The following is a 20748-nucleotide window of genomic DNA, read 5'->3' on the forward strand; positions in this document are numbered from 1 at the left end:
TGGACTCATATATATATTGTCACGGAGATAAAATATAATGAATATGAATTGACTAATACATCATTATTCTATCTATTGAAATATCTTAAATCTATTATTTGGTGTTCTAAATGACCAAATATGGAGTTGAGGTCCAGGGGTGACACACCTTGGTGGGGGTTTTGGAGACAACGTCCTTGAAACCTAAGTTGTATTTGTATTTATGTTAATTATGATTTAGGTCCTAGAGTTTAGAGGAACTCTCTAACCCTAGATGTTTAATCCGTAATATGATATTTTCTCTTTAATAATAAACTACTTTCTCTCTCTGTCCATGAATATAGTTAATGCACTGTTATACCATGTATATATATGTATTAATTATCTACTATTTACATTTTCTTTATTTATCGATTCCATAACACTATCGTAACACCATTTAATCTCTTATCTTATATTTTCTTCAACATTCACGTAAACAATAAGAAGGTGATTGAAAATAAAATCTTATAAGAGAAAAATGGTGTATACATTGGAACAAAAAATGATATATTCAACATGTCACAAATAAAAGTAAAAGTGAACTTGTTTCCCAAAACAGAAGGGATATTGTGAGCAACTTGTGAAAAAAATGAAAAGGACACTTGAGACACCAAAAGCGTCTCATATCCACATAACAAGTATAGCTTTGTGGATTGTCAATGCAGCAATAAAATTTCTCAAATACAAAGGAGGAGGCAAAAAATGGGCCAAGAAGCTGCCACAAGAGAAGGCTAGGTCCTATAAACCAACCTGGGCAGTCAACGCCTTAGAAAATTCACAATCTCACACACTCCTAGGCCAGCCATTTGGAGGGGGGCATCTTGAGTTTCTAAACCAAAACTCTCTGTACATGAACTCTGCAAAACAATTTGGAACTTTGACTTTCCTTTGCCCACTGAAAAAATAAGCAGGTGCTTTTAAGTTTAAGTCACCATCTTCTTCAGACAGGCCTCTTTGACATTTTTACTGTGACAAAGCATCCCCTGATGATGCCAATATGGCTTCCCTGTCATCTGGTGAGTAGGTGGTAGAGTAGTTATTCAATGCCGAGTCACCTGTACAAGATGTTCGTGTTGGTAAGAAGCTCATCGCAAAACAACTTGAGTTGAAATCGGTAAGTATAGTTCGCTTAAATACTTTTAGTAGAGTCAACAGACGAAGTTCGAATTGGGGTGGTGCTTGACTTCAAATCTGAAATGTGAGGGATTGGGCAGACAAGAATGTCAGAGAGATCATGGCATGTTTGGTGAACTCAATCCATTATCACAGAAAACATCAAAATATTCAGATAAGCATGCGCATATTTATATTTTCATATAAGAGTCTGTCACTATCTAGCAGATTGAAGAATAAAGTAGTTAATAAAGTGAGAAGAGGGCAAAACTAACTATTGCTATAAGGTGGATATATTTTTTTTAATCATACTTGAGTTCAGGTGATACGACGTAAAACTATGAGCTTTGCAGAAAGCGAGGGAAGAGAATATCGGCTTAGAAAGTAACCACAATAAAAATTGATATGCGTCATTGAAATCTGTCACTTACAAATATGCTCAGGATATTTTCAAAGAGATCCATTTGAGGAACATGGAGAGTTATCGAAGTAATGCAACTCTTTACTTCAACTGAGTTAGATCCAACTTTTTACATTCGCTTGTAGAATCTAAGCAGTCAACTCATATTATGAGATAACTCGATAAGAAAATATTTTTCAAAAGGTAAATTACTTTCACAATTTTGCACACTGCAGTAAGTCTGCAAGTTTCCTTTTTGGTGAGCATAAAAATGCATATAAGCTCTAGCCTATTGATAGAGAAACGATGATGTATACAATACGTCTAAGAGAGGTTATGACGCAGAAATAACTGCAAAACTTTTGCAGCGATTGGAAGGACTAGGTCAAATCCATGATCAAACAAGGAAAATGTTAGCAACATATCACATAGAACGGGTTGTTACCCATGTTATATGAGGGGATGGGGAAGGGAGATGATTCACTCAGAACGAAATTGGGAAGGATATAGATCTCTTACCAAATGAATGGTGTAGACCTTTGACAGCGTCAAAATTTTTATATGTATAACCAACAAAACTGAGATCTTTCGGAGTCAACAACATCTAAATAAAAAGTCAGTGGAGACAATAAGATACCAAATACTGTTTATGATTTTGTCAAAAGTTCAAAACAACTAAGTAGCATAAACAACAGTAATTGAAAATGAGAAGAGTGGATACTAGATATGTTAGGTTTATAATATTTCATTCAAAGCAATGGAGCAAAATACATGATTTTTTATGTACCTTCCTTATTGGTCCAGATCCGGTTCTAGTTGGCGGTGGATCAACCTATGACAGAGCAGCACCCTTGTCAGGATCTAGAAAACTTGATGAGGAGAAGATAGTTATTGTCAACAATCTAAGTACATAATTGCTCTGTTTTGTTCTTTTTTATTTGATGTGTGTGAAAGAATTTCCTATTGTGTGTATAGTATAAGCCAAACACATTATTTACAAAAACTGCTTGAAATTTTTTCAATGAAAAAGTTGTCAGAACTAAAGCCGAATGGATCTCTTCAACACTATAACTACATTAGTTTCCTTTCAATCTGGAAAGTAATTTGTAATCTCTCCCATTGGAGGTTTTCCCCTTTCTATTATAATTTCATACCATCAATGAAATTGTTTTTTCATTGATTTCTTATCAAAAGAAAACCATATATTAAATATATATATATATATATATATATATATAAAGCAAAGAAAAAATTGTCAATTATGAGTGGGATGGAACTTGATTATTATGGTAAGTGACTAGTAACGTCACTTGTAAGTTGTAAGTTGTATCTCTTGTAACTTATAATAAGAAAGCGACTAGTGAGTTTTTAATAAGAAAGAGTCCCTAAATTAATTCATGTAAATCTATTCATTGCATGTGTTTTAAAATGCAGGTACGACTCCGTTTGGATCAATAACCTCTTATTTCACTCCAAGGGCTATCTTTTAAACACCATGTCCAACCCTTAGAGGAATATTCATACAATTAAAAGTCGATCACCATGAAACAATAGTGGATCCATGGAGTGAGATTTAAACAAATACGACAGATTATCTTGACCTCACCTCATCAAATTGCATAAAATTCTGCGTATCGAGTTCCCCATTGACCTCGGGCTTAAATGCCGCATCCATGTCATAGAGTTTGTCCCAGTCGGTATCTTTGAACCAAGGATGAGCCTAATAGGTTTTTTTGTCAATATATAGAACATCAGCATATATCTAATTTAAGGAAAGATACCATATACTGACCTTGATTTGGTCTGCACCTCCAGAACCAAGCCTATGCTCGGCATCGCAAAGCAGCCTACTGATCATGTCTTTTGCTTCAGGTGATAATCTAATCTCATCAGGGAATTTTAAGTGATTTTTCCAATGCACAATCTGATATTACGGAATTCAACAGCAAGCTTTAGGATGCCTCCTAATAAGAACACTCAAGAACAACACAGAAAAATCAAATACACTCAAGTATGGGAATATGTTGAAATATTATAAGAAAAGTAACAAAGTAACAAGATAACATAGCCTTTCAAGAGGCCAGTCTCTCTCAAATTCCCCAAAGGAAATCCCACAAAATTCTTCCTTGCTCCCAACCCACTCTCTCTATTTATAACCAAAAGCTCTAACAAACTTACTAGCTATTTATTAACATGACCCTTACTAATAACCATACCAATAATCCTAATATAACCATAACTAGGGTCTTACACAAGCATTAATTTAATTTGAACCACGACGTAGAAGGAAAATGACATGTAAAGAATAGACCACTTAGCATAATAGCTATAAACTATACTCATTAAAAAATAATGTTATCAAAGGAATACTCATAAAGTTCCTTTGACAGTGAACTCCTTTATGACAGTATTCAATGCAAGTTATCTGATCGAAATATGAGGCTGCTTGTTCATTTTACTAGCTATTTGATTTCTAATATATGTACTAACAGAAAGCCACTTTTGTATCTGATCGAAAAATCAGGCTGCTTGTTCACTTCACTTGCTGTTTAATTAAATATTGCTAGTTTCTTATTAAAAAGAATCATCAACAGTGGAAAAAATATGGAATGAGCTATAAGTGCTCCAATAGAACTCAAAATGAATAGCTCGAATGGTCACATTATTCAAAGAAGAAAGCAAAAGGAAAAACAGATGTCTTATTCAGTGTAATTTTAGATTTAACCTTTCGGCACGTTGTTACTGGATCATCAGAATAAAATGGTGGATAACCAACAAGCATTTCATACATTATTGCACCAAGAGACCACCTGCAACCAGGATATGTATAAGAATTTGTTCCCGAGAAAAATTGGAAGATACACAGTAAGGTATAGGTATAGGGACCAATGAAGCAAACAAACCATATTGAATGACAAGATTAGCATAATTGAGAATTTCCATCGGCCAACCATATTGTAAGTTGAATGCAAAGAATCTGGCTAACTTAATTGATGAACAGAAATTTTCGAACATTCTAATGATGTTCAGCATAATGAAGAGAGTAATTTTTTTTTTTTTTTTTGACAACATGTGGGGTGGGGGGATTGAACCTTAAACCTTGAGATTGATAATACAAGTTCATATCAGTGCTCAATGTTGGCACAAAGAGAAAGTAATTAACTATCTTTCGCGCATCTTTACGTTTTCATCTCTCTATTTCTCTCGGGCATAGCAGGAAATTCAGTGTAATGACTACTATCGGATAAATTTCATTGGAAAATGCCATGCAGTCAAATTGGATTAACTTACCAGTCACATTCCACACCGTATCCTTTCTTTAGCAACACTTCTGGAGCTATGTAATCTGGAGTGCCAACCGTGGAAAATGCCTACCATTAATAGACAACAATATAGAACTGTAAGATGATAAAAAAGCGCCATGAAATATAATCCACGAAGAAAAATGTTGATTTTTCTCGTATCTCCCTTCTCTAACAACTTTTTATGGTCAATTTGAAAATATAAATAGATATCAAGGTGCTGACAATTAAAAAACTAAATAAATAAGGAGTATTAGTTTATTAAAACTAAAAGAGTGGCCTACTAGGACCCTACCACTTGGATTCTTCATTCTCTAAAGTTGGTGCTTGTTAATTGAAAAATTAGCTTATGTTACTGAAAATGATATTAAAAAAAACACTAAATATCTATGGAACTCCACAGTTCTAGAACATGAAGAGAGTTTTTCTTATACCAGTTTCCTTCTGTTAATCTGCCAATGCTGAAGTTGTTCAAGGGGGCTCTTCCAGCGCCTCCCACTCTTTTTACCTGGAACGCTGTCGTCCACATCCACCGTATCATGCAAGTTTTCATCATCAAGGACTTCATTTTCATTTATTGCAGACAGATTTGTGCAGTCAAGAGGCTTGCAAAGACCAAAATCAGAGAGTTTCATATGACCCCTTTTGTCCAGTAGAAGGTTATCAGGTTTTATGTCTCTGAAAAATTAGATGAACTATGCATAAAGCACATTATAAAGTTGTGTGAAAACACATACCCCACACACATGTATATGTGTGTCTATGTGGAAACGCATAATGAACTTCAAGATATAATAGATGCAATCTAGTTTGTCAGTGAATTTGCACCAACATAATGAACCAACCTGTGGATGTAGTTGTGTTTATGAATTGACTCTATTGCTAAAACACTTTGGGCGACATAAAATCTAGCCACAGTTTCCGTCAAAGTTTCCTCCCTTATCAGTAAAGTCATCATGTCACCTCCTGGAAGATACTCCATGATCAGGTACAAGTATTCAGCATCTTGGAAAGAATAATAGAGTTTCACAATGCAGTGACTCGCAACTTCTGCAAGTAAATTCCTTTCAGCTCTGACATGTTCAACCTATGTTGTAAATAACTGACAAGTGAGAGAAGGTAAACTGACCATTCTCCTAGTGCAAAAGCTATAATGTTGCATAATTGAATAGATTGAACAACATTGCTCTTGAAAAAGCATGTAACTAAACATCTTTTCCACAATGGTGCAGATAACAACTTTTCAAAATCAAGTGAAAGGGATTGTCCTTTCCAGAAGTATGTTCACCACAAGTTATACAAAAGAAATTATTAGGATAATAACGATTATGATTGGCAATCAGATGGAAGTTGGAAGTAACTTATTTTATTATACTTTGTACAAATTCTCCTTGTGAATAAGAGTGCTTACCAAATGCAAGCCAATGCCTAGTTGCATTATTTGTAAGCATTCCAAAAGGATTCTGGGCCAGAATTGTGGTTCAGTATAAAGAAAAAGCAAAATGAAGTCTACATCGACAGGAACAGAACTATAGGACACAAATCATACTGAAAAAAGGAGAAGCAGATAATGATTCCTCTTGAGATCTCTTCAAAGATGGAAAGCTCTTGGGAAATTGATGGAACCCCACAGGCCATATCTAATGGTAGAAGATTGTCCGTATCTGAGTTGATCATTCGGAATATCTAATTTAAGTTTTATCTTTAACAAAGGAAACTGGTATATTTACCCAGAAAAAAGGAGGGAATAACAAAGGGGGAAAAAAAAAGTCAATTTCTGCTTTGTTGAACTTTCTTCTCATCTAAACAATTTTCTAACATTCATTGTGAGAAAAAGCATTCATAGAAACAATGGGATGACAAAATTTTAACGGAGATTACCACATACAAGTCAAATCTTACCTGTCCTCTACTGAGCATTTCTGATTTTTTCAGCTTTTTCATGGCATATATGTTGCCTGTTTTCTTCTCCCGACAAAGTCTGACCTGCAAAATAATACTGAATATACATTAAACTATGTTAACTCCCAGAAGGAAAGTAGAACTAAAGTGGAAATATTTGGAAAACATAACATGTTTGGCTAAAAAAATCATGTTCAAAGAAAGCAACTTATGGGCATATTTATTTGTGTGGTCTTAATCCAATAAGATAAATCATTTTAGTTCTCAAGAGCTATTAACATAATGTAGTGTAATAAAATTGTACAGAGAGAATTTTGAATCTTTACAAGAAATTGTTTAATTATATGCAACACAATTAATAATTTCTATTTCCAACCTCTCCAAATGCACCTCTCCCAATAATTGTCAAAAGGTCGAAATCCTCAACACAAATTTTATGCCTTTTCAGCCGCATGTATTGAGTCTCTGTGCGCTCCAAATCCTTCAATAGATTAATTTGTTCTTCTTCTGAGACATCTGAAGATGCCAACTTCCTTTCAAGCACAGAGCGCCTACAAATATTATAATAAGTTAAAGAGAAACATGCTTCATCTATCACAGAATCCATAATTTAGTCCCCAGTGTAATCAACAACCTACATGGATGCAAGTACAGATTCCAAAATCGTTTCCAGTGGAATATTGAGTCAAGCAAGCAACAGGAATAATGGAAGCCAAACAAAATATCATACATTTTACTGTGTTTATGCCCCAAAGGTGGGAAACATGTTAGATTCAAACTTTTCATGAACAAAGATGGCATGGTTAAATAGCAGTCTCTGGCTTTGGACTCGATCAACTTGAGAGATCAAGAACAATGTGAACAGGTAAAAGTTGAAACGGTTGCAAGTGATTAAGAGACGAGACAAGACAACCTGTATGCAAAAAGTCTAGACCCCATGTTTACGAGGTAGAAATTTGTAGATTAAGTCCGAACCTATGCTATTTGATGGCTCAAACATTTCATGCCCACTCAGTTGAGTTTAAGGGCATCTGCCACCAAGCGAACTCTTTTCAATTGCATAAATGAATAGGGAGCGAGAAGAAAATGCAAACAATTCAAGATATCATTTACGCTCCATTTGATAACTATTTGGTGTTTTGTTTTGGATTTTCAAAAATTAAGTACGTAAACAATCCTTCCACTTCTAAATTTCTTGATTTGTTATCTACTTTCTATTAATGTTTTAAAAGACCAAGCCAAGTTTTAAAAACTAAAAAAATAGTTTTTAAAAACTTGTTTTTGTTTTTGGAATTTAGCTAAGAGTTCAACTTTTTTGCTATTAGATATAACAGTAATCTGTTGTTTTTCTAGTTTATAATGTAATTCTGTTATTTACATTATTAGCTAATGTATATATACTTTGAGACAAGTTAATAAAATTAAGTCACTTTTTCTCTCTCATTCACACTTCTAATATGGTATCAGTAGTTTAAACCCTCTTCCATTTTCTCTCGCGTTCGAATGCCATGGATTCTCCAAATCCATCTCTTTTGCCTCCAATTATTCCTCCGCCTCACTTAAGAAAGATGAAAATCATGATGAGAAATTAAGAGAAAATAAGTGTTGGAAATAAGGGGCTTGGTTGATAGTTTATAGCCAAGGGTATTTTAGTATTTTACTTTACTCTAGGTTTATTTCCTTTTTTATTTTAGGGCTTGCTAGAGTCTATAAATATGACTTCTATTGTTACTTTCACTGTGTGTTAAAAAATAATAAAAGAGACTTTCTATCGCGGTTTTTTTCTCCCTGTTCTAGGGTTTTCCACGTAAACCTAGTGTTCTTTATTTTCTATCTTTTAACATGGTATCAGAGAGTGGTGACGAAACTCTAGCCGCCATCGGCGAAAACCAATCAGTGCAAGATAATCTTAGTTCTGCACCAGCCCCACTCCTGTTGATTCTGACCACTGATGCTATCGTCGCTGTTACTGTTGTCCAAGCCGCGGTTAATCGGAACCTTTAGTCCTTGCATATCTGTCCAACTTTAGCACCGCCACAATCCTTTGATGGAAACCCTTGCGCCGCTGCCTTTTTTAACAATGCCGTCGACGTTCCTCCCTTTTCACCGAGAGTTGCCGCTGCCTATCTCTCTAACCTCACTGCTAGTAGCCGAAACCTACACCTTGAAGCCGAGATTGGTGAGTCATCTACCTACCACAGAGGTAAATCCCCTACAGCGACAATGTCGGGAATCCTCAACTCTTTTCCCTTTCAGCCGCAAGCAACCTATTTGCAGCTGCCAGGCCTTCCTCATCATAAGCCGCCTAGTTGTAAACATCAAAGTGCGATTGGTTTATCTCCAGTAATGGTTCAACAACAATTGGCTAATCTTTAGGCAAGTTTTCAGCAACAAATCGTTGCTCTTGGGGCAGCCCTAGGTGCTTCCACGAACTTAAATTCTAGTACAATGAGTTCTGATATTCTTCCGGTCTACCGATGTATCCAGAGAATCCGATAACCTCTTTCCCTGCTTTAACTACTGCAAACTATTTGTCTGGATCTATGGGAAATTCCATAAGGTTAATTGCAGTAGAAAAGTTGAATGGTCAGAATTATTTCTCCTGGTCTCAGTCCATTAAAATGACTCTTGAAGGGCATCACAAGTTTGGATATCTAACTGGTGAGATACCAAGATCTAGGCCAGGGGATCCTTAGGAACGCATTTGGAAAGGAGAAGACTCCCTGCTTCGATCACTGCTGATTAATAGTGTGGAACCTCAGATAGGGATGTAGTTCAGAAATTATATTCTAAGAGGCAGAATGTGTCTTGTCTTTACACTCTAAGTAAACAAGCTCACGAGTGCAAACAGGGGACGATGGATGTCACTTCATACTTTAACAACTTGTCCTTAATCTGGCAGGAGATGGACATTTGTCGTCAAATTATCTGGGAGTGCCCTTGTGGAGGTGTTCAGTATTCTAAGATTGAGGAAGTCGATCGTGTCCATGATTTCCTAGTTGGTTTAAACTCCAAGCTCGATGCAGTGCGAGGTTGCATACTGGGACAGAGGCCTATACCTTCTTTTATGGAAGTGTGTTCTGAGGTTCATCCAGAGGAAGACAAAGTCGGTGCTTTAACCATCACGACTATATCTGCTACTGACTCTGCTGCTTTTAGTACAAAATTATCTGGTTCTGATAGTGACAAGCAAAATGGGAAACAGACCTTGATGTGTAAACATTGCAAGAAACCTTGGGATACGAAAAAACAGTGCTGGAAGTTACATGGAGACCACTGAATGGAAAAAGACGTCCTCCAAATGACAGGTCCAATCCTAGTGGGGCTCTTATGAGTGAATCTGCGAGTGCCCCCACTCACAACCTCAGGTGAATTGCCAAAGTGACCCTGGTGTCTCTTCCCTTGGGGTTGTTGCTCAGTCAGGTACCTCTCAATCCTTAAGTCTCCTCAGCATAAATGATAAGAAACTATGGATACTTGATTCAGGGGCTACAGATTATTCGACTAGATCTTCTGATAATTTTCTATCATATCTTCCAAGTGCTGGTAGTGAAAAGATTCGGATTGCAGATGGGTCCTTTGCTCCTATTGCGGGCAAGGGTCATATTTCTTCATTTGATGGTTTAACTTTACAGAATGTGTTGCATGTACCCAAAATATCTTACAATTTACTATCTATTAGTAAGATAACTAGAGATCTGAATTGTCAAGTTGCTTTCTCACCAGATAATGTTTTCTTTCAGAACTTGAGTTCGGGGAAGACGATTGGCACTGCCCGGCACAATAGGGGACTCTATGTCCTTGATGATGATGCTTTCTCTAGGAACTGTTATAAGACTAGTTCATTATCTTCTTATTTTTCAACTTCAGAAAAAGATTGTAGGTTGTGGCATTTTCGCCTTGGTCATCCAAATTTCAAATATATGAAATATTTATTTCCTCATTTATTCAATAAAAGTTAATGTCTCTTCTCAATCTTATGATGTGTGCATTCGTGCAAAACAACATAGGGTCACTTTTCCGTCTCAACCTTACAAACCTTTTTAGCCCTTCACCCTTATTCATAGTGATGTTTGGGGTCCCTCGAGTATTACCACCTCTTCGGGGAAATGGTGATTTGTGACCTTTATTGATGATCATACCCGTCTTACATGAGTTTTTCTCCTCACTGATAAATCTGAGGTTTTATCGGTATTTCAACAATTTTACATTATTGTTGAGACTCGGTTCAATATCAAAATTGCTATTCTTCGTAGTGATAATGGTCGTGAGTTCCTTAATAATACTCTTCGTATTTTTTGTCTTCTAAAGGCATTGTCCACCAAAGCTTGTGTGTCTATGTCAATAGAATGAGGTGGCTGAAAGAAAAAATCATCACCTTCTTGAGGTTACAAGGTCTCTCATGCTATCTACTTCACTTCCATCTTACTTATGGGGGGGGGTGCAGTTTTGACTGTAGCTCATCTTATTAATCGAATGTCTTCCCGTGTCCTCCAACTTCAAACCCCCCTTGAATGCCTCAAGGAGTTATACCCTACCATGTGGCTTATTCCTGATGTTCCTCTTCGAGTTTTTGAGTGCACTACCTTTGTCCATAGTCATGGCCCTACCCAAACTAAGTTTACCCCTCGTGCTCAGAAATGTATCTTCGTTGGATATCCCCTTCACCAGCAAGGTTATAAATGCTTCCACCCTTCTTCCTAGAAATACTTCATCTCCATCGATGTAAAGTTCCTTGAGGATAAACCTTTCTTTCCCGTTAGTCATCTTCAGGGAGAGATTACTAATGAAGAGACTAATTGATCCACATCTTAAGTCCCGACTGACCTTCCTGAACCCATCCTGAGTGTCCATGACACCGTTCTACCCACTAAACAAGTCTTTTGGATAACCTACTACAAGAAGAATCTCATAAAGGAAATGGTGTCCCCTACTGCTCGCCGGCTCCGATCAATGAATCTAAACCAATGCAAGCTCAAGGTACCACGGGCACTGATAATATTAACTTGTGTGTTGAGGATGATATTGTTGATTTGGCTGAGAATGACAGGAATGATATGTTAGTCCCAGAGAATAACAAGGTTACAAGCAGTATTGAGACTTCAACAGAAACACAAGAGGGTGAGATTCTTCATCAGGCTGGAAAATGTAATCAAAATCCCATTACAAATGAGGAATCGGACAAACCAAAGGATTATGATCTCTCTCTTAACATGCCCATTGCATTGAGAAAGGGCACCAGAGCCTGCACCAAGTACCCCATGTATAGTTGTATGCCTTACAGTAATCTATCTTCTGGTTCAGGGCGTTCACTGTCAGCCTTGATATAGTAATAATTCCGAAAAACATACATATGGCTATAGAAATTCCTAAGTGGAAGACTGCCGTCATAGAAGAAATGAAAGCTCTTGAAAAGGATAATACGTGGGACCTTGTTGCTCTTCCTAAAGGGCATAAAACAGTTGGGTGTGTAAAACTCTTAGGTTTGAAAGAAAATCAGAATACTCTATTCATTCACCAAAGATATGAATATATACAAGTGTACAAAGCATAGAAAAGAAAAATATAACAAGATATTTACAATATTGGAAAACTCTAACAATAGAACTATAACACTCCCCCTCAAGTTGGAGCATATATGTTAATCATGCCCAACTTGTTACATAGATAATCTATACGTGTTCCATTTAATGCTTTGGTGAAGATATCTCATAATTGTTCTTCAGTCTTCACATATGCTGCAGATACCAACACTTGTTGAATTTTCTCATGTACTAAATGGCAATCAACTTCAATATGTTTGGTCCTTTCATGAAATACTGGATTAGACGCAATATGAAGTGCTGCTTGATTATCAACCTACAACTTTGTCAGTGTGGTGATCTCAAATCCTAACTCAACAAGAAGTTGATAAATCCAAATCAATTCACATACAGACTGTGTCATTGCTCTATATTCTGATTCGCACTTGAACGTGACACCACATTTTGCTTCTTACTCTTCCAAGAAATCAAATTACCACCAATAAAAATACAATACCCTGACGTTGATCTTCTGTCTTCTTTAGATCCTGCCCAATCGGCGTATGAGAAACATTTGGTATTAGTATGACCATAATCCTTCTATAATAAACCACGCCCGAGAGCTGCCTTCAGATAACACAAAATCTGTTCCAATGCAACCCAATGATCAACTGTAGGGCATGACATGTCCTGACTCACAATATTCACTGAATAGGCTATGTCGGGTCGAGTCACTGTAAGGTAATTAAGTTTTCCCACTAACCTCCTATATTTTTCAAGATCTTTTAGCAATTCTCCATCTTTTGTGAGCTGTGAGTTGGGCATCAGTAGGGTACTACATGGCTTAGCCCCTAGTCTCCCTGTTTCAGTCAACAAGTCAAGTACATATTTTCTCTATGATAATACTATTCCTTTCTTGCTTCTTATTACCTCAATTCCTAAGAAGTAATTCAACATGCCCAAATCTTTTGTATGGAATTGACTATGAAGAAAGGTCTTTAGGGACCGGATACCTAAAGCATCATCACCAGTAATCACAATATCATCCACATATACGACTAACAAAATGACACCACCCTCAGATCTCTTAAAAAAGACCGAATGATCTTACATGTTTTTCCGCATTCCAAAGCTTTCATTCACTTGACTACATTTACCAAACCAAGCCCGTGGACTCTGCTTTAATCCATACAAAGATTTACGAATGCGACACACCGTTCCATTCTCCCCCTGAGCAATAAACCCTAGTGGTTGCTCCATATACACCTCTTCTTGAAGATCACCATGAAGAAATGTATTTTTAATATCAAGTTGATGTAAAGGCCAATGATTGATTGAAGCTAATGAAATAAACCTCACAGATACCATTTTTGCTAAAAGAGAAAAAGTACCAGGATAGTCAACGTCATAAGTTTGTGCATAGCCTTTCGCTACAAGGCGCGCTTTTAACCGAGCAACAGAGTCAGCAGGATTGACTTTAACCGCAAACACCCATTAGCAATCGATAGCCTTCTTTCTTGAAGGGGGAGAAACTAAATCCCAAGTACAATTAACATCTAAGGCAGTCATCTCCTCCACCATTGCGGCACACGAACCAGGATGAGACAAAGCTTCATGAATAGTTTTAGGGATGGATACAGACTCTAGGGATGCAATGAATGAACATGTGGAAGACGACAAATGGTTATATGAAACAAAAGAGGAAATAGGATGAGCACATGTAGGTTTACCTTTACGAAGAGCAATAGGAAGATCATCACTCGTTTCTGGATCCAATGACGAAGAAGACTATGGTATAGGGCATGGAACTGAAGGAGACAAAGAAGTCTCTGGTACAGGGCATGGAACTGAAGGAGGTTGTCGTCGAGTATAGACCTTAACGATGGGTGGAAGAGTAGAGGTAGCCACAGGTAGAGATGAATCAGGAAGAGGATCAGAAGGAGAAATAACTATGTAGACAAGGAAATCATCCTCTAATTCCTTATGCTCCCCCTGACTCTTATTCAAAGAGAGATGACGATGGAAAAAATGAGGAATGTTAAAAAAACGTGACATCAAGAGAGACGAAATATTTATTTAGACTAGGACAATAACGCGATACCCCTTTTGAACATGGGAATAACTAAGGAAAATACATTTTAAGGACTTTGGATTCAGCTTGGTATGTTAAGGCCGAACATCCCGAACAAAGCAGGTACAACCAAATATTTTGTGTGGAATGGGAAACAAATGTTTCTTGGGGCATAAAGTACGAAAAGGTATCTCACCCTTAAGAATGGAAGAGGGCATGCGATTTATTAAGAAACAAGCTGTGGAAACAGCATTAGCCCAAAAGGATTTTGGAACATGCATCTGAAACATCAAGACGTTGGTTGTCTCAAGGAGATGACGATTCTTTCGTTTTGCAACCCAATTTTGAGATGGAGTATCGACACAAGAAGATTGATGAAGAATGCCATGGGCATGTAAATAAGACTTAAGTGCATGAGAGAAATATTCCTTAGCATTATCGCTCCATAGGATTTTAAGAGCACTACTAAACTGAGTTCGAATTTCAGTATGGAAGTTACAAAAATGAGAAAGTAACTCAGAATGATTTTTCATTAAATATAACTACGTAACATGAGAATAGTCATCGACAAATGTACAAAATACCTAAACCCTCCTTTGGACCCGATAGGACATGGACCCCAAACATCAGAATGGACTAATTCAAAAGGAGCACTAGCTCGTTTATTGACTCGAGGATACAAACTCAAACGATGAAATTTAGCAAACTGACATGACTCACAATCTAAAGAAGACAAATGTTGGAAGTTGTGGACGAAGACTCTTTAACACAAAGATAGACGAATGACCCAAACGACAATGTTCTTCAAAGGGAGACGACACGCTAGAGCATGTGATGGTTGTAGGTGTTTGTGGTTCAAAGATGTAAAGACCTCCAAATTCACGCCCTTTACCAATAGTCTGCTTCGTCGTAAAATCCTGAAATAAGCAATAACAGGGAAAAAAGAGACACAACAATGAAGATCACGAGTGAGTTTACTGACCGAAATCAAATTAAACGAGAAATGTGGCAAATTTAAAACTGATGACAAAGAAATCGATTTAGTAAAATGGACGGTTCTTGATCCTAAAACAGGAGTGGAGGTTCCATCAGCTATAGTGATATTAGGTGAAGAGATAGATGTACAAAGGTTAGAGAATAAACTGGGATTACCTGTCATATGGTTTGTAGCACCAGAGTCAATGACCCATTTTGATGTGGAGGAAAGAAGGCATTTAAAGATATTACTTGTCTCTACGATGGCCGTAATGGGAGTAGAGAAGATGATGACCTCAATGACTCTTAATACTGTTGAAATTTAGCAAACTCCTCTACAGAAATCGCGATTGACTTGTCAAGATTATCAGAAGTAGAAGCGACATGTGCAGATGGCACCCTCTGACCTTTATTCATCAATCTTCTGCATTCACGTTTCATATGGCCAGGTTTATGAAAGTAATAGCAAACAACACCTTCTGGATTTGATCTTTGGTTATTGGGATGACCTTTGGAGCTATTGATTCAACCCCATCATTTGTGCACCCAATCAAAGCACTACTAGAATTAGATGACATAACTACTTGTGTCTTCTCTGTACGAAGTATTCGAGTATAAGCTTCTTCCAACGATGAGATATTTGAGCTTGACAACACTTGATCTTTGGCCATCTCATATTTAGGTGCAAGATCTACTAAAAAAATTATAATAAATAACTTTTCACATTGAGCCATTAGAACTTTTGGATCCATGCTGATTGGCATCAAGGCATTGAATTCCGCACGTGTATTTTTAACCTCCATAAAGTAGCTTGTAAAAGATTTTTCTCCTTGATCAGGTTGATATAGAGTCTTACAAACATTAAACACTCTATTAATATTCTCTTTCCCAGAATAAAGAAAATCCAAATATTCCAATAGTTCTTTGACTGATTTGCAATGATTTATTAGTTCAACGATTTCACGGTCAATAGAATTCTTGATTTGTAGAAGCATTCTTGAATCGTCCTACCACCAAATATTTTTATTAGCATTAACCGGTGGCTCTTCCGTGATGTGATCATCCATCTCCATGCTCCTAATAAAGTGGTGAACATTTGATCTCTATGAATAATAATTGGATCCATTCAACTTGTGCTCAGTTACTTTTGACACCATAGGAATCATCTTAGACGTGACTACTGGTTTCTTATCAGCCATTACCTCAAAAAATAAGCACCAGACAGAAGAGAATCAAACTTATCGAAGAGATGTTTTTTTTTTCTTCAATGAACCACAAACAGTGAGTATATAGCCCCAAAAAAACACACCACCAAGGAGAGTCAACAACAGATGGCACACGTGCCTACAAGCGTCGGTGTGTGGATTAACGACAGAAGGGAAAAGTGGCGTGTGAGCCTCACGTGCTGGTTAGATGGATTCCAAACTTTGGGGTTCTGTAGATCGGCGGCCGGACTCCTCGATGGACTGGGCGATCTCGAAAAACTACCTTTTTTTTTTCTGGCAGCGATGGCGGCAAACGAATCGAAGACAGCATCTGTGAGCAAAAGTGTAAACTCACCCCTCCACAAAACCCTAGATGTAACACAAACGGGTTCTAAATTCTCAAACCCTAACATTCACAAAACCCTAATTTTGTTTAAAGGTCTCTGATACCATGTAAAACTCTTAGGTTTGAGAGAGAATCAGAATACTTTATTCATTCACCAAATATATGAATATATACAAGTGTACAAAGTATAGAAAAGGAAAATAGAACAAGATATTTACAATAATGGAAAATCCTAACAATAGAACTATAACAGGGTGCAAGTGGGTGTTTACTCTGAAGTATAAATCAGATGGAACTCTAGATAGGTACAAGGCCAGACTTATAGCAAAGGGGTTTACTCAAACTTATGGGATAAATTATTCTAAGACTTTCTCCCCTGTAGCGAAGTTAAATGCGATCCGGGTCCTTCTTTCTATTGTAGTTAATAAAGACTAGTCTCTCCATCAACTTGATGTGAAAAATACATTTCTGAATGGTGAACTAGAAGAATGAGGTGTATATGAGCCCCCCTCTCCCTTCTCCCTAGGTTTTGAAGCTCAGTTTGATCATCAGGTTTGTAAACTCGGGAAGTCTTTGTATGGTTTGAAACAGTCCCCGTGGTTCAACAGGTTTACTACCTTTATTAAGTTCCAAGGTTTCACTCAGGGACACTCTGATCACACATTGTTCACAAAAAGATCAGTATCTGGGAAAACTGATGTTCTAATTGTGTATGTTGATGATCCTGTCAAGAAATGATAGTGTTGAGATCATCAGGCTGAAAAAGAAAATGGTTGATGAGTTTGAGATCAAAGATCTAGGGAATCTAAAATTATTTCCTTGGAATAGAGGTGGCAAGATCAAGGGAAGGAATCTCTGTCTCACAACGAAAATACACTCTTGACCTGTTAAAAGAAATAGATATGACTGGATGTAGACCTGCTAACACTCCTATTGAATTCAATGCAAAACTGGGAGATTCTGTTGACAAAGTTCTTGTTGATAAAGAGAGGTATCAGTGTCTAGTGGGAAAACTTATTTACTTATCTCATACTAGATCAGATATTTCCTATGCTGTCAGTGTTGTTAGTCAGTTTATGCAGGCACCCTACAAAGAACATATGGAAGCTCTGAATCGGATTCTGAGATATTCGAAAAGCTCACCAGGTAAAGGTCTGATGTTCAGAAAAACTGACAAGAAATGCATTGAGGCTTATACCAACTCTGATTAGGCAGGATCAATGATTGATAGAAAGTCTACCTCTGATAGTGTACTTTTATGTGGGGTAACCTAGTTAATTGGAGAAGTAAGAAGCAAAGTATTGTTGCTAGAAGCAGTGCTGAAGTCGAATATAGAGCTATGAGTTTGGGAATCTGTGAAGAAATCTGGTTGAAAAAAGTTCTGTCTGATCTACACCAAGACAGTATTCTACCAATAAAGCGGCTATAAGCATAGCTAATAATCCTGTACAACATGATAGAACGAAACATGTGGAGATTGACAGGCACTTTATAAAAGAGAAATTAGACAATGGTAGTATTTGTATTCCGTATATTCCATCTAGTATAAATTGTTGATGTTCTCACCAAAGGGTTACTCAGGCAAAGTTTTGACTCATGTGTTAGCAAGTTGGGTTTGATTGATATCTACGTCCCAATTGAGGGGGAGTATTGGAAATAAGGGGCTTTGTTGATAGTTTATAGCCCCAAGGTTATTTTAGTATTTTACTTTACCCTAGGTTTATTTCCTTTTTTATTTTAGGGCTTGCTAGAGTCTATAAATATGACTTCTATTGTTACTTTCATTGCGTGTTAAAAAATAATAAAAGAGACTTTCTATCGTGGTTTTTTCTCCCTGTTCTAGGGTTTTCCACGTAAATCTAGTGTTCTCTATTTTCTATCTTTTAACAATAAGCTTAATTTTCAAAAACCAAAAAGAAAACTAAATGGTTACCTAACGAGGCCTTAACAAACCAAAATTCTATAATCGAGTGATCAAATTATCAACTTATTGTAGCATCTTGCATCTACCAGCATTCATCCTTTGAAGGGACTAAAGGAGGAAAGGTACTCTTTCACGTACCACAAATTGCATAAACACATATTATATCCTCAGCTAATCCAACAACACAAGAAGAACATACTAAGATGCAGTTCCCGTTACTTGAAAAATCAAGTAGCATGCACTTTGGATTGTAAAAGGATCACATAATGTTTCACCTTTTATTAAGACAAATGAAAGAAGGCAACTGGACAATACGGGAAACAAAAAGTGGATCCTACACAACCTGAAAAGTAATGAAATCAAAATCTATAAAACTTCTCCATTTCTTAACTTTTCTACAAGTATACACCTCTGTCTATCTAATCTATAACCATTTTGCAAAAAGTAACACATAATTTATATAGAAAGTTAATTTATAAGGTATTAATTTAGTCCCTGCCACATAACGACGATGAAGAATCAAAATGAGAAGTAGCTATCGAGAACCCATCTCCCAAAATGCATCAAATGTGAGGAAAAAAAAACATGAAAAAAAATAAATCTGTATTAGAATCAAAGTTACTTTAATGTATCATGTCACAGAAAATGAAGATTAACTCATAAAACCATTGCATGTGTTAAGAGTAAACCTCAAATCCAAGGTCTTCTAAGTACATGTTTAAGAATGATTCTCAAAAATAGTTAAAATAACTTTTATCATTCTCAAAATCAAAAAGATTTTTGCAATCATTCAATACCAATTTATATGATATAAAATTTGCAATTAAAAGTGTAGGATCATTCGAAATAATTTTAAACTTGACAAAAGTTATTTGGACGATATTAAAATCTGTCATGAAGGTTCACCAATACAAATAAAGAAAGCGATCTTGGAAGAATCAGGTTCAAACCTCTCTTTGCGTTCTTGAATGTGCTTTTTCTGAGCTTTGTAATGATTCTCAATGTACTGTTTTGCTGCAGCGACCTTCTCCAAAGTCAAGCTCGAACCCACAAATCCAATTTCTTCCTCCTCCACAGTGATGGGTCCCACTTCATCTTCTTCCTCGCCTTCAACCTCCTGATGATCCTCCATAAATGCCTTTTTTTTCTATTGGGGGTTTTCTGTTTTTTCAATTTCTCCTGATGATTTTTCTCCAAAAACCAGAAATTTTCTCTGTGTATATTGTCTGAAATTCCGTTTTGTGATGTGGGTAAGAGGTAAAAATTGTTGAGAAGAATGGGACCTCAAAAAATTAACAAAGCTGACGACTTTTTTGTTCGTTTGAAATCCAAATTGTTGACCTGAAATGTGGGAAATGGCGATTCGTTCCTTCCATTGCTTTCCAAAGCTTTTGCAATGGCCTTCCACCTGGCAATGTCTGACGCGGCCCGCCATTTTCGCTCTCTCTCTCTTTCAATGAGATGTATCATTCAATGCCACTGCAATCAAAATTCGAGACAGGCAACAGTCAGAGCGTTGTACCAGAATTTATGTCCATACTTTTACTGTCTTTTTTTTAAAATAATTTTGGGAAAATTTTCGAGAGTAGTATATTTCCTTTATACACGTTCTAAATTTGTTTTCAAATTATTCATTTTATTCTCTATATTTTTTTATATTAGTTTATTTTAATTTTTATATTTTAAAATGTTCATTTTGTTCAATTTTTGTTCTTTTCTGTTCTTATATTTTAAAATGTAAGTCGTTTACTTTTAATTTTAATTCATTTTAGTCTTTATACTTTTAAAAAGTTGCCATTTTGATTCGTTCATTTTCACTAAATGATAGAAACGATCATTTTTTTAAAGTTCAAAAACCAAAGTTGAAAGTAATCCAAATGAACATTTTTAAAGTACAGGAACAGAAATTAACCAAAATTGTGTTGGATCGACACCAGCACGTAGCGGAAGGAAACAAGATCCATAAG

At 36.5% G+C, this 20748-nt stretch overlaps 1 protein-coding gene across 5 annotated transcripts; it reads right to left on the reverse strand.

Moving 5' to 3' along the window:
- Positions 1 to 507: 507 nt before the first annotated feature.
- Positions 508 to 20300, reverse strand: LOC120071429 (serine/threonine-protein kinase tricornered). Of its 5 annotated transcripts, XM_039023706.1 has the most exons (14): positions 20123 to 20300; positions 19732 to 20007; positions 7115 to 7289; positions 6739 to 6822; positions 5682 to 5923; positions 5271 to 5514; positions 4826 to 4905; positions 4260 to 4344; positions 3327 to 3458; positions 3141 to 3254; positions 2322 to 2366; positions 2054 to 2138; positions 1159 to 1272; positions 508 to 1076 (listed from the first exon to the last, which is right to left on the reverse strand). In XM_039023706.1, the coding sequence occupies exons 2-14, from the start codon at positions 19911 to 19913 to the stop codon at positions 985 to 987; spliced, it is 1674 nt and encodes a 557-aa protein (XP_038879634.1). In that variant the 5' UTR covers positions 19914 to 20007; positions 20123 to 20300; the 3' UTR covers positions 508 to 984. The 5 variants fall into 5 exon arrangements, with proteins under 5 accessions (XP_038879634.1, XP_038879636.1, XP_038879637.1 ...); XM_039023708.1 differs by having other exon boundaries at positions 1159 to 1212; positions 19732 to 20299; XM_039023709.1 differs by lacking the exon at positions 1159 to 1272 and having other exon boundaries at positions 19732 to 20300.
- Between the last annotated feature and the right edge of the window lie 448 nt (positions 20301 to 20748).

This window comes from Benincasa hispida, chromosome 2 (genome assembly GCF_009727055.1).
Source record: "Benincasa hispida cultivar B227 chromosome 2, ASM972705v1, whole genome shotgun sequence".
Taxonomy (NCBI): Eukaryota; Viridiplantae; Streptophyta; class Magnoliopsida; order Cucurbitales; family Cucurbitaceae; genus Benincasa; species Benincasa hispida.

Excerpts from the sequence above, each read along its gene's own strand:
- LOC120071429 (XM_039023706.1), bottom strand. The coding sequence starts at position 19,913 with ATGGAGGATCATCAGGAGGTTGAAGGCGAGGAAGAAGATGAAGTGGGA. Across the intron at positions 4,345-4,825 it reads TACGGTGTGGAATGTGACTG|GTGGTCTCTTGGTGCAATAA; the intron begins GTAAGTTAATCC and ends TCCTGGTTGCAG. Across the intron at positions 1,077-1,158 it reads GTCTGTTGACTCTACTAAAA|GTGACTCGGCATTGAATAAC; the intron begins GTATTTAAGCGA and ends CATCTTGTACAG.